Below are 16,225 nucleotides of genomic sequence, written 5' to 3' on the forward strand. Positions count from 1 at the left end.
CATTTGCGTAGATACCTCGTGTAGACGACACCCTGGACGCGTTGGCAGGAGCTGTGTGGTTCAGCACTTTAGACTTTTCTCACGGATACTGGCAGGTAGAGGTTGCTGAGGAAGACAGGGAAAAAACTGCATTTACCACAGGACAGGGACTCTATCAATGGCGATCCATGCCAATGGGCCTCTCGAACTCTCCTGCTACATTCCAACGTTTGATGGAGTTAGTCCTCAGGGGGCTCTCATGGCACGTCTGCATGGTGTATCTGGATGATATTCTGATTTACAACAAAACTTTTGACGAACACTTGTCCAGTTTACAAGAAGTGTTTTCGAGAATTCAGTCTGCCGGCCTAAGACTAAACCCAAAAAAATGCCACCTGGCCAGAGATCATGTAATTTTTCTGGGTCATGTAATTTCTCGAAAGGGACTCCAGCCTGATCCTAGGAACACAGAAAAGGTTCGCAACTGGCCAGTTCCTCAATCTCCGTCTGAGGTCAGGGCGTTTGTGGGACTTTGGGTTCCTATTACAGACGTTTTGTCAGAGACATTTCAAAATATGCTGCTCCACTGAATCAGCTTGTTGGTAAAAATGTGCCCTTTGTGTGGTCTTCCGAATGTGACAAGTCTTTTAATTTCTTGAAAAATGTGTTGTCATCTGAGCCTATTGTGATTCTGCCTGACTTCAATGTGCCATTTAAAATCCACACAGATGCATCCAATCTGGCTGTCGGTGCTGTGCTCGCACAGGATAGAGACGGCTTGGAGCATGTTGTAGCCTATGCTAGCCGGGCATTGAACGCCACACAGAGGCGCTGGTCTACTTTCGATCGGGAGCTGTGGGCCATTGTGTGGGCAGTAAGAGAATTCAGGCATTACATTGGACTTTCTTCTTTTACCATTATCACAGACCATCGACCCCTGTTGGCCCTGCGCCGTATGTCTATTGAGGACGACCCAACAGGACGGAGAGGACGATGGATTATGGAACTCGACCCACTGAACTGGGTCATCATTCACAAGGAAGGGAATCAACACAAGAATGCGGACGCACTGTCTCGTCACCCGGAAACACCCGACCCGGTGAGCACAAAGTCGAGTAGTAATTGGATGTCAGAAGTCAACGTGGTGAGTTCAGGTCAGCCGAGTAGTCATGTCCCTCTACAGTTGTTAGGTCTCCAAGGGAAAAGACTGCTGCACACCTACCTGACTTTTCTGATTCAGATACTGTTTCCATGAACGCTCTGTCTTTCAATACACTGGACATTAGGGCCTCGCAGCAGGCTGATCCTGACATTAGAATTGTTTTGAATTGGGCAGAGCAGTCACAAAGGCCTCCCAGGAGACAGTTAAGAGGTGCCTCTCAGTTTTTGAAAAAACTTTGGACGGAGTTCAGTCGCCTCTCAATTATTGATGGATTGTTGTGTCGCTCTGTAATCTGTTCGCTCACTGGTGATACTATATTGCAAATTGTTGTACCCAGTGCTATGACTCCTGATATTCTTTTACAGCTGCATGGGACCCCAGCCTCTGCCCATTTCTCTTCTGAACGTGTGTGGGAACAGGCGAGAAAATTCTGTTACTGGCCTTCCATGTACAGGGACATCAAGGCATGGTGCGAGCAGTGCACAGCATGTCAGACACGTCGAGGTCCTGTTCCGTCCCATCGAGCACCTATGGGCGGTTCCCAAACAGTCCGTCCTTTTAAGAGGGTGGCTATGGACATTCTAGAGCTGCTGGTGACCACTAAGGGAAATCGGTATGTGTTAGTGGTTGAGGACTATTTCACAAAATTTGTCAATTTGTATGCATTGCCTAACCAGACAGCCGTAACTGTTGCGCGCTGCCTCTTTGAGGATTATATTTTGATTCATGGTATTCCAGAAACGTTGCATTCCGATCAGGGCCGGCAGTTCGAGGCAGAGGTGATTCAGAGCCTCTGCCAATGGCTAAACATCAAAAAGACCCGCACCACTCCCTACCACCCGAAGTCGGACGGTATGGTTGAGCGCTTTAACAGGACATTGATTGACCAGTTGGCTAAGACACTGCTAACCCATGGAGGCGAATGGGATGAGTATGTGAAACATGTCGCGTTTGCTTACAACACAACACCTCACTCCAGCACTCATTTCACACCTTACTTTTTGACCCATGGCCGGGAGGCACGAGTGCCTGCTGATGTTATATTACCGACTCGTGCACTTGACCCACAAATGACTGGATCCCATACTGATTTTGTCTTTTCATTGAAAAAAAAAACTGGACTCTGCCTTCAGCAGTGCACGCATGCATAGCGAGGCTGCTCATGAGCGTCAGAAAATGTATCATGACGAAAGAGTGCGTCACCAGCCTTATGCTGTGGGTGCCATGGTGTGGCTCAACAACCCTGTGGAGAGCCGCATGAAACTGGCGCCCCATTGGAAGGGACCTTATAAAATTGTTCAAGTCATGGACTCATGTGGTGAACTTGGATTGACTTATAAGATTGTCAATCCTTTGGACTCTGATGAGAGAGCGCAGGTTGTGCACTATGATAGGTTACGGCCTTACACATTGCCTATTCCTTCTCTGTCACAAAACTAGACATTGGAAAATGTGTTTGATTCTTTCCCAACATCCTCCTCATTGGAGGAAGATATGCCAGGTAGAGAAGAATGTGTTTACCCTCAGAGTGACCTGAGTGTTTTACCTGATAAACAGTGTTTTGATAACAAGCCAGAACCAAATGTGAGCAGAACAGGAAGGCTTTTGAAACCTCCTGTCCATTTGAAGAATTTTGTCATGTATTGATATAACTGTTAGCCCTGTTGGGTAGTGTGGTGGTATGCTCCTGGTTTACAATTATTTGGGAGTTTGTTCAATGCACTGTACTGTTTAAAAAGTGTTTGAAGAAAACAAAAATCAAAGTATGGAAAGATGCCTTACAATTTACTCATTTTGCACTTTACACAGCTGTATATGGTTTATGTAAGGTGTTTTGTTTATGTAATTTGTACTGCTCATATGTTTATGTGGTTTATGTTTCATTTATGTAAACGCGGACGTTTATTTTGTCAGGGGGGGACATATGTAACAGATTTAACCAGTAAGTTGGAGTTGATTGAGTTTTACACGAGACTGAGTGCATTTGCATTGTGATCTGTGTGCAATACCTTTTCCCCTCGGGGCTCGCCGTAGATGGCGTGTGGGCATGCGCACTGGAGGACGGTGTGTGTGTACAATGTGAGTTCCGGGTTGAGCACCACGTTGGATGGGGTGCAATAATAATAATAAAGTAAAAGAGTTAATGATCAGACAACAAGCCTCCGTTTCTTATTTTCTTATATTTCAGTTTAGGCGAACCCGAAGTTAAACGCTCGGTTACACTACAAATATATTTTTTATATCTTGTATCACTTAAAACTACAGTATGTAGGATTTTTGCATTAGAAATCTAAAAACTACTAGCACAGTGTTTTATATTTTGTTCATGTGTGCATTTAGATCAGTGGTCTCAAACTCCCGGCCCACAGGCCATTTGTTGCCCGCCCTCCCCCTCTCTGCGGCCCCCGTCACCTTTCAAAAATATAACATAATCTGTCCGGCAGAAAGAATTAAACACAGCTGAAAAATCAAATTAAAGACTTCAGGATCACTTGGAAATGAAATTCAGCTGTGTTTGATTAGGGTTGGAACTAAACTCTGCAGGACAGTGGCCCTCCAGGACCCAGGTTCCCCACTCCTGCTTTACAAAGTACTCAGGAGCGGAAGTTGCACTCCGTGGCGTGGGTCGCGTCACCCGTTGCTACGCAGCCATGAATGAACCGCACGCTCCGTGATGTTGAAGATAACGGAATGCGTGATCAGATTTTAATTCCTCAACTGAACCTCGCATCAATCATATCATTGTAACCATGCGATCAGTTAATCTGGTCGGGACTTTGTAGCGTTTGTCCAGAGAAGATTTGTTACTTCCGGGTGGATACTCAGCTGTTACTCAGAGAAGATTGAGCTGCAGTGGGGTTAGTTCACCTCATGTCACAGCATCTGGAGACACCGCACATGGAGGCAGAGCGGTAAATGTAATGCAACACATTTTAAACTACAGATAAGAAAAGAGCCATCAAAGTGCCCAGGTTAAGAAAAGAGGAAAGATGAGGAGAACAAAGATAAAAGTATGTATACTGATATATAATGAAGTATAATATATTATTATGTAGCTTACTATTCAATTACACATAGAGCAGTATTTTTATTTTTTCTGTCCAACTAGCTTATACAACATGGACTACCCATTCAAAAGTTTTAGGATCACTTTCACTTATTAATATTTTCCCACATATCATAGAAAATTCATTAAAACTGAAATAACAAAAATAGAACATAATGAAGTCAATACTATGACTGAAAACAATCCAAAATAAATCAAAACAGAAACACTTACTGGTGGTAATTGTTTATAATAGTTTATAAATCTATACAGGAATTAAATGTGTTAGTTTAGTGCAAGGTTATAATAATACTTACTTTCATAAAATAATGTATATTAAAAAGATAAAACCACTGCTTATATATTTTCAAGTATTATTATACATTAAATAATAGAAATTAAACATGACATTCACAGAAATATGGTACTTTTTGAATGTTAAAATAGCTCTGCTGCCCCCCGATGAAATGTCTGTCTTAGAAATGGCCCCAAGCCAGTTTGAGTTTGAGACCCGACTTAGATTATTCTAAAGGTTTTCAAAATTATTTTTAAAAAGAGTTGACTGGGTCATAGTTTCACCTGTCAATGGTATCATGGGTTACTCTTGGTTTCTGGTTTTGCTGCCATAGAAACCATAGATGTGCTTGACTTCATGTGGCACTGCACAGACCGATCGACATATGACATCATGAGAGTACCCCTTTCTTATGCTACGTACACGGCAAACGTGTAGCATCGCGTTGCTCACTCTAGATTACTCGCGGGATTTAACTTTGTGTCTTGCGAATTTTTTCGCTTGGGTTGAATATTGTCAACTTGCGCGAAGGTGCGTTTGAGGCGAATATCAGGTTTTTTTTTTTTTTGCGGCAATCGCGCCACCCAAATTGCGTTATTTGCATCGCCCCGCGTGAGGATGAGTCTGATCGCGTCTTTGCATTGATTTTGTATGTAATCTACTCGCGCGTTTGGTGTGTATGCCTCATTATTCACTCTTGCGATACTTGATATCATTCTATCAGGCCATACTGTGGGACTTACATTATAATGTAATGGTTATTACATCATCTATAAACATGATTTGTCAGTCCTATCGGATCGATTCCTATCCACATTGAAGGTGAAGACTACAACTTTATCAGCAAAATCAAGCTCTGGCCGTTGTTCTTTTTTAGTGACCTCTAGTGGTGAAAATTACATATTGTGCCTTTAATGTAAGACAATTTAAAGGAATAGTTCACAGAAAAAAGAAAATTATGTCATCATTTACTCATCCTAAAGTTTTTCCAAACCACCATAAATGTCTTTGTTCTGCTGAATACAGAAGAAGATATTTTGAAGAATGTTTGTAACCAAGCAGATCTGGGGCAGCATTGACTTTATATAATATTATGGAAGTAAATGGTGCCCCCGATATGTTTGGTTTTTAAAATGTTTTATTTGCAGTGTTGGGGAGTAGTTAGCTTCAAGTAGCGACACTACTAACTTAACCGTGGCAGCCGGTAACTTTAGCCCGTAGCCCGTCATATGTGTGGCTCGTCATGTGAAAATATGTGTTCGGCTAATCATGTGAATAATGTTCATCATGCGTCATGTCAAAATGCATGTTTGCTGCAGAGGCTTTGAAGGGGTTTATGATTAATGAGACGCTCACGTTTGTTTAGGGTTCAGTTTGTGTCTTGCGAGTATTTTGTGATTGTGAGCATCTCTTTTATCATAAACCCTTTTGACACGATGATGATTACATACACAACATTCAGGGGCTATGTTGACACACTTATAATGTCTGTGATGGAGCTGCATTATGGCAGAAACTGAAGATTTAGAGATTAATTGCCCATAGCCATATTTGTCCAAGTTCATGTCTCTTAAAGAAACAAAAATGAAAGCTTACAAGTTTGTATGTAATCTGTTCAAACCAAAGATTTGTCTGTCTGCTTTGAAAACATCAACATACAAGTGAGTAATAACCATTTTAAATTAATCCTCCTGATTTATTGTTTCTATCAAATGTCTGTTTCTATTTTAAGTGCAGTGATGAATCTGTGCTTCCCATTATTCCAAAATTCAATCTGTACTGCCATAGTTTTGTAAAAAACCTATAAAAACACTAAAGTTGCTTTTGCCACTGATTTAGTATATGCCAATCAAACAGAATAAGAAATCCAGGTATAACTTATGTTATACTTAGTGCATTTATTAAACCACACGATTTAATTATATACCTTAGTTTGCTTATAATAATTATTAATAACGATTTATAACCATTATGGTAGCACTTTATTTTACAGTACGTGTACTTACCTTATATATGGTAAATAAGTTGTACTTACCGACAAATGTGTGGTACTTACTTTTAGGTATCTACTTGGTAATTAATTGGTATCATTACTGTACTTACCAGTAGTACACACTTGGTAGTTATTATGTAACTTTAGATAAGTACTGGGTAATAACATATACAGTTGTGTTCAAAATTATTCAACCCCAACTGAAATTGATTGTTTTGGCCGGTTTGACATTGATTTTGATCATTCAGTCATCCTGCTTACAATTACATCAAAGAGGCATGTGTAGGTCAGACAAATATAACATAACATTTATAATGAAATAACCACAAATGTCTTTTCTGTGCTCACATCATTATCAGTTTTATTCAACCCCCAAGTGACATTCAATCTTAGTACTTAGTACAACATCCTTTTACAGTCAAAACAGCTTTTAAACGTGAAGCATAGCTTAACACAAGTGTCTTGCAGCGATCTACGGGTATCTTCGCCCATTCATCATGGGCAAAAGCCTCCAGTTCAGTCACATTCTTAGGCTTGCGCACTGCAACTGCTTTCTTTAAGTCCCACCAGAGGTTCTCAATCGGATTTAAGTCTGGTGACTGCGATGGCCACTTCAAAATGTTCCAGCCTTTTTTCTGCAACCATGCTCTAGTGGATTTGGAGGTATGCTTGGGATCATTGTCCTGTTGAAAGGTCCAACGTCTCCCAAGCCTCAGGTTTGTGACGGACTGCAACACATTGTCATCCAATATCTCCTGGTACTGAAGAGAATTCATGGTACCTTGCACACGCTGAAGTTTCCCTGTACCTGCAGAAGCAAAACAGCCCCAAAGCATGATTGACCCCCCACCATGCTTCACAGTAGGCAAGGTGTTCTTTTCTTCATAGGCCTTGTTTTTCCTCCTCCAAACATAGCGTTGATCCATGGGCCCAAACAGTTCTAATTTTCCACAGAACACTATCCCAAAACCTCTGTGGTTTGTCCACATGACTTTTGGCATACTGCAGTCGACTCTTCTTATTCTTTGGAGACAGCAAGGGGGTGCGCCTGGGAGTTCTGGCATGGAGGCCTTCAGTACGCAGGGTGCGCCGTATTGTCTGAGCAGAAACTTCAGTACCCACATCTGACAAATCTTTTCTCAGTTCCTCAGCAGTCACACGGGGACTTTTTTCCACTCTACGCTTCAGATAGCGCACAGCAGTCGCAGTTAGCATCTTTTTTCTGCCACGACCAGGAAGCGTTTCAACAGTGCCCTTTGCCTTGAATTTGCGAATGATGCTTCCTATGGTGTCTCTTGGTATGTTTAACATCTTTGCAATCTTCTTATAGCCATTGCCCTTCCTGTGAAGATTAATCACCTCTTCTCTTGTCTTCCTGGACCATTCTTTTGACTTCACCATGTTTGTAACCACACCAGTAAATGTTTAGAAGGAGTTGAGTATCACAGTCATTTTAAAGCTGCCTAATTGGTGCTTATTAGGCTTTATTGCTGTTCCCTGACATCCATAGGTGTTTTCAATACCTGATTGAAAACACTTCAATGAACCTCTGTTCTTCAGAGTGGTAGTTCTTTAAGGGGTTGAATAATTGTGTCAATGAAGAATTCACAAAAGAAACATTTACTACTATATTACAAAACCAATTGATGTCATTTTAGTTGCATATGGTTCTTTAAGAAGTCATTGTAGGATTTCATTCTGAATACAATTACAAATGTACACTAAATTCCCTAAAACCCTTAACAGCATTGGGGGTTGAATAATTTTGAACACAACTGTACATACTTAAAGTGTAGGTATTGTAACTAACGAGAAACATTACTGTACTTACAAATAAATGTACAATATACGTATTTAGTATTTACAGGCAAGTTAGGGTAAATCACAGGTATTTATAGTGTACATGTATGATAACTAATATCAAACACTACTGTACTTACAAATTGTATATAGACGGTTTCATCGGACGCACGTGATACACGTCTGGTTCCGAACCTTACTTCCGGTTTCGTTTTTTTAATGGTCTGACTAGTTGCTAAACTGATCTCTTGAACAAATGCCTCGTCGAAAATAACAAATGTTTTGGTTTCCTCGGTAATCTATGTGTTGTTTTTTGCTTGTTATATAAATAAACTATGTTTAAAGAACTTTGTTGTTATTTATTCTTAGCGGAGTATACCGGAAGTTACGTGCGGACCGCGACAGCCGCTTGTGTATGTTGTTACTGTTGAAACGGTCTATACATGATAAGTGTGTGTTACATGTAGGCCAGTGTAAGTTAATGAAAGGCACATATGGTGTATGTATACTGTAACTAACGAGAAACACTACTGTACTTACAAATTGTATATACACAATAAGTGACCTGTAGGCCAGTGTAAGTTATACTTATACCATACGTATATGATAACTAAGAACAAACATTATTGATGTGCCATTTTGGTACTCAGACATAGTATCTTTGTCCTTTAAACCAAGCATTAAATAACCGTATGCATTACCTACTGGGTAAATTCACTAGTACGTCCAGGGCCGCCTTAACCTAATGTGAGGCCCCGGGGCTAAGAGGTTTTGTAGGCCCTCCTTCCCCTCGATTTATGGTCTAATTTTTTTTAAGTGTATTATCTAGGTAATCTACATATCAAAATGCATTCGTTTCTTTCGAGACATACAACAGTGAGTTTTCCCTCTCTGAGCCAGAAAACACCATAATATTGTTATTAACATATCACTGAGCCCACTTGAGCATAAACACAAGACACTTTATTTAACAACCACACACAGCAACATGTGGTGATAATAAAACCAAAATGTGTGAAAGTTTATATGTTTATAAGCTTTATATTTATATAGTTTTTGGAATATAAAAATTTGCAGAAAATTGCCAATCACTAACTAAATGCTCACCACAATTTTAAAAATATTATAATAAGTTAAAGTTAGTTTTAAAGTGAAAATGCATTAATGATAACAAAAGATAAGTCTTTATAGACAGAATTTTGTTTTTTAATATGTTATTTATTTTGTAGGCTATTGAAGATATAGTATGCATTGTATTTAGTATTTATGCATACATAAGCATGTAAAACGACCAAGTATGAATATGCACAAAACAGACAGGGAACATACCTGTATATAAGATCTTTAGATAATGAGATTATAATGGTGCTATCAGGGGATGATAATTTGAGATGGTCTTGTCGCTCTTTACTTTCTTAAACTTGCACCTTTACCGTTGCGTCTCTTTCTCGTCTTTCTAAACCAGATGTGTGTACTGTGAGCTAACGTCGCGTCAAACTACATCGCTCCAGCTGCGCACGCGTCACTGATATAAACGCGAGTAAACTTAAACTTTATAACAACTAACAGCATTATGTGCGGGAACTCCTTTCCTAATTTAGCGGCACAGTTTCTTGCGCACGTTTGGAGAGACTTCTGCATGCCAGACAGCTGCAGGACCACAGAGAGAGCGAACGAGCGAGCGCGCGCACGAAAGAGAGAGAGACCTGCACCTCACTAGTGCATTATGAAATTTCAGAAATTACTCTTTCATTTGTTGGTGGATTATTTCCCGTTTCTCTGTCACACTCAGTCTAACGTGCAGGAATGTCAAGTTGACAACGCGCACTTAATTACATTACGGGGAATAAAAAATATGTTACGTCTGACATTTTATTTCACGTTAAGTTACAACGGACCAATCAGCAGCCATGAAACGTGCAATTAGAGTGATTGACAAGACAACCTGACAAGTTACAAAACAATATGACCTTTTCAGCTCATCATGAACGCAAACTTGGGAGGCCCTTGAACTTGGGAGGCCCCTGGGCTTCAGCCCAGGTAAGCCCGTGCATTAAGGCGGCCTTGAGTACGTCCATGGTAACTGCATAGAAACAGGACTGTAAAATAAAGTGTTGCTTTTTACACAGTTATTATATAGGACCTACCACCTAAGATATAGCATCATATAAATGTCACTGTCCGGCAAACCCAACCATTGACTATCATACGCATTAACTACTGGGTACATTCACTAGTAAGTCGGTAACTGCATGGAAACAGGACTGTGAACTAAAGTGTTGCTTTTTACACAGTTATTACATAGGACCTAACACCTAAGATATAGCATCATATACATGTCACCGTCCGGCAAACCCAACCATTGACTATCATACGCATTAACTACTGGGTACATTCACTAGTAAGTCTATGGTAACTGCATGGAAACAGGACTGTGAAATAAAGTGTTGCTTTTTACACAGTTATTACATAGGACCTAACACCTAAGATATAGCATCATATACATGTCACCGTCCGGCAAACCCAACCATTGACTATCATACGCATTAACTACTGGTACATTTACTAGTACACACTTATTGTGTATATACAATTTGTAAGTACAGTATTGTTTGATATTAGTTATCATATATGTACACTATAAATACCTGTCATTTACCCTAACTTGCCTGTAATACTAAATACTGTATATTTATTTGTAAGTACAGTAATGTTTGTCGTTAGTTACAGTATACCTACACTATAAGTATGTATCTGTTATTACCTAGTACTTATCTAGAGTTACATAATAACTACCAAGTATGTACCACTGGTAAGTACAGTAATGTTACCAGTTAATTTCCATTTAGATATCTAAAAGTAAGTACCACACATTTGTCGGTAAGTTCAACTTATTTACCATATATGTACAAGGTAAGTACACGTACTGTAAAATAAAGTGCTACCATATGGTTGTTATAAAGCGCTGAATTAAAAGTGTTTTTTAGTCATTAAAGGGGACATTTCACAAGACTTTTTTAAGATGTAAAAATAAATCTTTGGTGTCCCCAGAGTACATATGTGAAGTTCTACCTCAAAATACCGAACAGATAATTTATTATACCATGTTAAAATTGCTACATTGTAGGTGTGAGCAAAAATTTGCAGTTTTTGGGTGTGTCCCTTTAAAATGCAAATGAGCTGATTTCTGCCCTAAATGCAGTGTCTTGGTTGGATAGTGCAGATTGAGGGGCGGTATTATTATAATAAGATCTTCTTCTGACATCACAAGGGGAGCCAAATTTCAATTACCTATTTTTCACTTGCTTGCAGAGAATGGTAAAACAAAACTAAGTTACTGGGTTGATCTTTTTCACATTTTGGAAGCACCGAGGACCCAATCATGATATTTCATGATATGTCCCGATTCAAATGTTTTTTGCTCTACCTCTTTTTCTTTTTTATGCCCATTCATTGTTTATTTTAAAGACTTTTAATAAATAGTTAAGTATTGTGAAATTCACAAAATAAAACAATTAGAGTTGTTCCGATTCCGATACCAGTATCGGAAATGCGGCCGATACCACAAAAAATTCTGGCATCGGAATCGGCGAGTACTTAAATCGGCCCATGTACCAATCCGATACCATTTTCTTACTAAACCTAGTTATGCCCGTTATAGCTAACGCTGCAAAGCGAAACTCCTTTCTTCTTCGCTGCTCTGAATGCAAACACCAGGAAGTTACCTCATGCGTGACGCAACCACTGTTTACTTAGAGCGGCAATGAAATGAAAGCATGCAGCCGTATGTCCGCTGTTTGTAAGTATTTCAGACTAATAAAACAAAACATCGACATGTCTCAACGGAATCCGCGCCCGCAGATTTTGGCGGAGTACTCAACGGAGTTAATGCCCGTGATTGACAAGCACACATACCCCGCGCTTGAGCGCGTTTGTGAGTGACCAGTACTGTCATTGACGACAACAAGTACACATACATAGCCTCGCGCGTTTGTGAGCAGCATTGATAAGTACATAAACCCTGCGTGTGCTGTTTGCTGTGATTGTTTTTAATGATAAGAGCATGAACCGTTTGATATTTGAGATGAAATAAAACTTACCACTGAGTTTTACCGCAGATCTTACTTGTCTCTGTCGTCTATGTGACGCGACAGTCAGCACTAAAAGCACATCATCATTTCAAATTCGTTTACAAGACGAATGCTCTTGTTATGTTTAATATAAAGTTTACATTGCTTTGTAAAAATGATGAAATTATCTTCATACGTGCTTAATTCATAATGAGAACGTTTACACAAGCTTTTTTATTCTGCTATAATATATATTAACAATAATATATGCCATTTTATATAGGCTACAAACTATAATTCTATCTTGACATGCACATTATCTGGTTCATGTTGGTCCAGTTTAATTCAGAGGACTCATTGGTTTGGTGTATTCATTTTAATTGTAAGCCTTTAAAAAGTAATTATTTTAGATGCAATTTTGTAATATTTAATAGCTTAAATTCTCTAATTTCTTCTAAAAACATTTAAAATCATCCCACAGAATTCCACAGATTTTTCAAATTATTCTAAAACTAAAATACCCTTTCAGTGTACAGTGTTAGATTTGTGGCTCATTTTCTCTTAGGAAAAATAAATATAACTGTCAAATGTCTTTCAGATAATAAAAATACCCTAGTTCACTGTATGTATTTGTTCATGTTTTATACAGGAATAAGTCTGAAGCACACCATAAAACCGTTATATCCATTCATACAGGACTAGTAGTATGTATACTGTAGCTGTATATTTTACAGATATACACCCAGGTATCGGATCAGTACTCGGTATCGGCCCATACCCTGAGCCCAGGTATCGGAATCGGTATCGGGAAGAGAAAAATGGTATCGGAACATCTCTAAAAACAATACTGAAATCATAATTGTATTACATTTAAAGCAACACTATGTAGTTTTTTTACCTTTAAATAATGTCTCAAAAATTATTTCAGTGATAGAACAACTTTTAACTGGACAAATTGTACTGTTGCTGCAACCTGAGCAGCATCCTAGCTGCTACAAGCACACTCTGAAAGTGGCGGTGGAGGGTAGGAAACACAGCCCCGCCCCTCCCCCTGCCTGCAGAAGAGTGTCTGATACCAGGCACTGTTGCGCTTTTCAACCACATGAGGGGGCTGTAAGTCATTTTACATGGAAACTACATAGTGTTGCTTTAAACCCCAAATCCTTTTCTTAAAACATTCTTAATTAATAATTATATTTAGTTTTTGTAATATAATGTCATTGTAAAAAATATATAAGTAGTTTTAATGTATAACTACTTTTTAATAACTTGTATTGTAGCTAACTGCTTTTTTTAGATGGGTAGCTTGGCTGTAGTTTAACTTTTAAGTAGCTTGTAGCTTATCTAAGTGCAGTTTCAAAGTAACTTCCCCAACACTGTTTATTTGTGTTCAGCAGAACAAAGATATTTATACAAGTTTGGAAAAACTTGAGTAAATGATGACATTGTTCAGTGAACTACATTTAATTATAATTGGGTTTTTTTCAACCAATCGACATATTATGAATATAATTACTCAAGACAGCATGTAAAGTAAGCACACTTTTAAATACAAACATCTGGCGTGCACTTATCCACCTTCATAGCTTCAGCAAGATTATTAATGCATCTTTAAATGCCACCTGAAGTTTTTTTATTTTAGCTTAATATATTTACACCACAAGTACTTCAAGCTAGAGCTATTTTTACATCATCAGTACAGATAAAAAAATTGCAAGCCGGCATGTTTGCAAGTGCATACTTACACATCATTATCTTCATTTATCATTCCTAATGATCCATGTATTTTCCTTTTTTACCACTTGTATTACTTGGTCTCTCATATAGAATAAAAGAACATTTTGCTTATGGGTCCTTTTTGGTTTGAACCATCGAGATCATACTCTTTATGAATAAAAATATTGTAGTGCCATAGCTTAAACAAATAAGTTGTTATAACCTGCCATTATACGGAGACAGAAGAACCAAATAATTAGCATAAATCAGATGGTGAATAAGACTCACACCATATCTAATCTTACATTCATTTCACTTTGTTGAAATATCATCCATGTATCCGAGTAAAGAAAAGGGGACAAAATGGCACCTTGATGAACCATATCAGTGATTAAAGAGTGCAGATATACTCATACACTCTTAAAAATGTTTTTAAAAGGTTTTATCAGGATGTATGATTAAAAGGCAAAAGGACCTTTATTTTTAAGGGGGAACATATTATACAAAATTCACTTTTACAAAGAGTTTGGACATTAATGTGTGTTGGCAGTGTGTCAACACAACCACCCTACAATGAAGAAAATCCAACCTTTCCTTCTTTTTAAATCCCCATTAACCAAAGCAGTCTCATTAGACATGCAGTTTTGATTCTCTTGTTAATGTGATGTCACAGTGACTAAGCCCCACCCATGGCTATTGACGGACTGCTTAATTTTATTCAAAAGCTTTTCTGAATGTGCTTGTTAGCACATCGTAGCACTATTGCGGTTTTCACAGAAATCAGATCTATTTTAACCAAAACATAATAAACAGCGTTTTTTGCTCCCGTTCAAATAGGAGCATTTTGGACAGGCTAAAAATTATCTTTTAGGTATTTTGAGCTGAAACTTTACAGACACATTTAAGGTACATCTGAGATTTATAATACATCTGGTAAACATGGGCATAAAATGTGACCTTTAAGAGTTTACCCCAGTTGACCTGCATGATTTGATGCACATAGTGTACCAGTATTATAAAGCCTTACCAGATATACATAGTTTTATATTAAAACTTTAAAACTACACTGTAAAACAAATCTGTAGAAATTACAATGTTATTGCAGCTGGGTTACCGGTAATTTACCGTAGATTTACATCTATATTATTTACTGGCAAGAGTTTGTTCAAAGTTAAATACATTTTAAATATTAACTTTACAGAATAAAACTATAACAGCCTCATGCAAAGCATTTTGGGAACCAGAAATCATCATCAACCTTATTCTGTTTTTTGCTTCAGATTTTGTTTCCCAGAATGTTTTGCTTGATGCTGTTTTTTTTTTATTTTACTCTGTAAAGACAAAGACTTGTAAATGTTAAATGTTCATTTAACTTTGAACAAAATGTTGCCAGTAAATAACATAAATGTAAATCTACGGTAAGTTACCGGCAACCCAGCTGCAATTTCTACGGAAAAAATAGTTGAAGAAAAAGAAAAAGATGAAGGTATTAAAATTCCTCTCTGCTTTTATCTTCAGGATGGCATGAACTGGATCATCAACAATATTGCAAATAAGAAGAAATGAATCTACTACCTTATTTTGTACAGTCACTCCAATGTCTTTGAAAGACACTTTTTTGTAATAACAATAATAATGAGCAGCCATCTTCATGTCTGTAAATTAGCTACCAACAGAAAGCATTCCTCTGTTATCATTTATTCTCTTACAGAGATTTTTTGTTGCTGTCTGACTTTTATTTTGTGCAAACACTGCCGTTGCTGTCACTGTGTGTGAGAGATATGAAACACCGGGATATAAATAATGCACAAAAGCAGAATTTGCTGCCTAAAATAAAGAGGAGTCTTTCATGTAACTGTTACAAGTATGTAGAGTTTTCCTCAGATGTTTTTGTAGTTGTCATAACAGGAAGAGCAGAACTCTTTGCTAAAGATGAAATGTGAAGATCATGTTTTACTGGATTTTGTAGTCTATGATTATCTTGTGTGTGTGATTATGTGATGGTGGTAATAAATAAAATGTTGCTGAAGTTCTTTAAAGTTGAAGTGTGTTTACTTTTATTTTTAATCACATGCAGGCTAATATGCAAAGGTAGCTACATGCTACATACATAAAGAACTTCAACACTGTAGCTTTATTGCTCACTGAGTGGTCAGGGGTGTTC

General features: G+C 38.2%; 1 protein-coding gene across 1 annotated transcript in view; it reads left to right on the forward strand.

Annotated features, from left to right (window-relative positions):
• Positions 1 to 16,094, forward strand: part of arl3l1 (ADP ribosylation factor like GTPase 3, like 1) — a 39,266-nt gene extending 23,172 nt beyond the window's left edge. The window contains exon 6 of the mRNA XM_055179498.2: positions 15,580 to 16,094. Within this exon, the coding sequence (XP_055035473.2) occupies positions 15,580 to 15,627 (48 nt within the window). The 3' untranslated portion in view covers positions 15,628 to 16,094. The remainder of the gene's footprint in view (positions 1 to 15,579) is intronic.
• Positions 16,095 to 16,225: the final 131 nt, after the last annotated feature.

This window comes from Misgurnus anguillicaudatus, chromosome 9, assembly GCF_027580225.2.
Source record: "Misgurnus anguillicaudatus chromosome 9, ASM2758022v2, whole genome shotgun sequence".
Classification (NCBI taxonomy): Eukaryota; Metazoa; Chordata; class Actinopteri; order Cypriniformes; family Cobitidae; genus Misgurnus; species Misgurnus anguillicaudatus.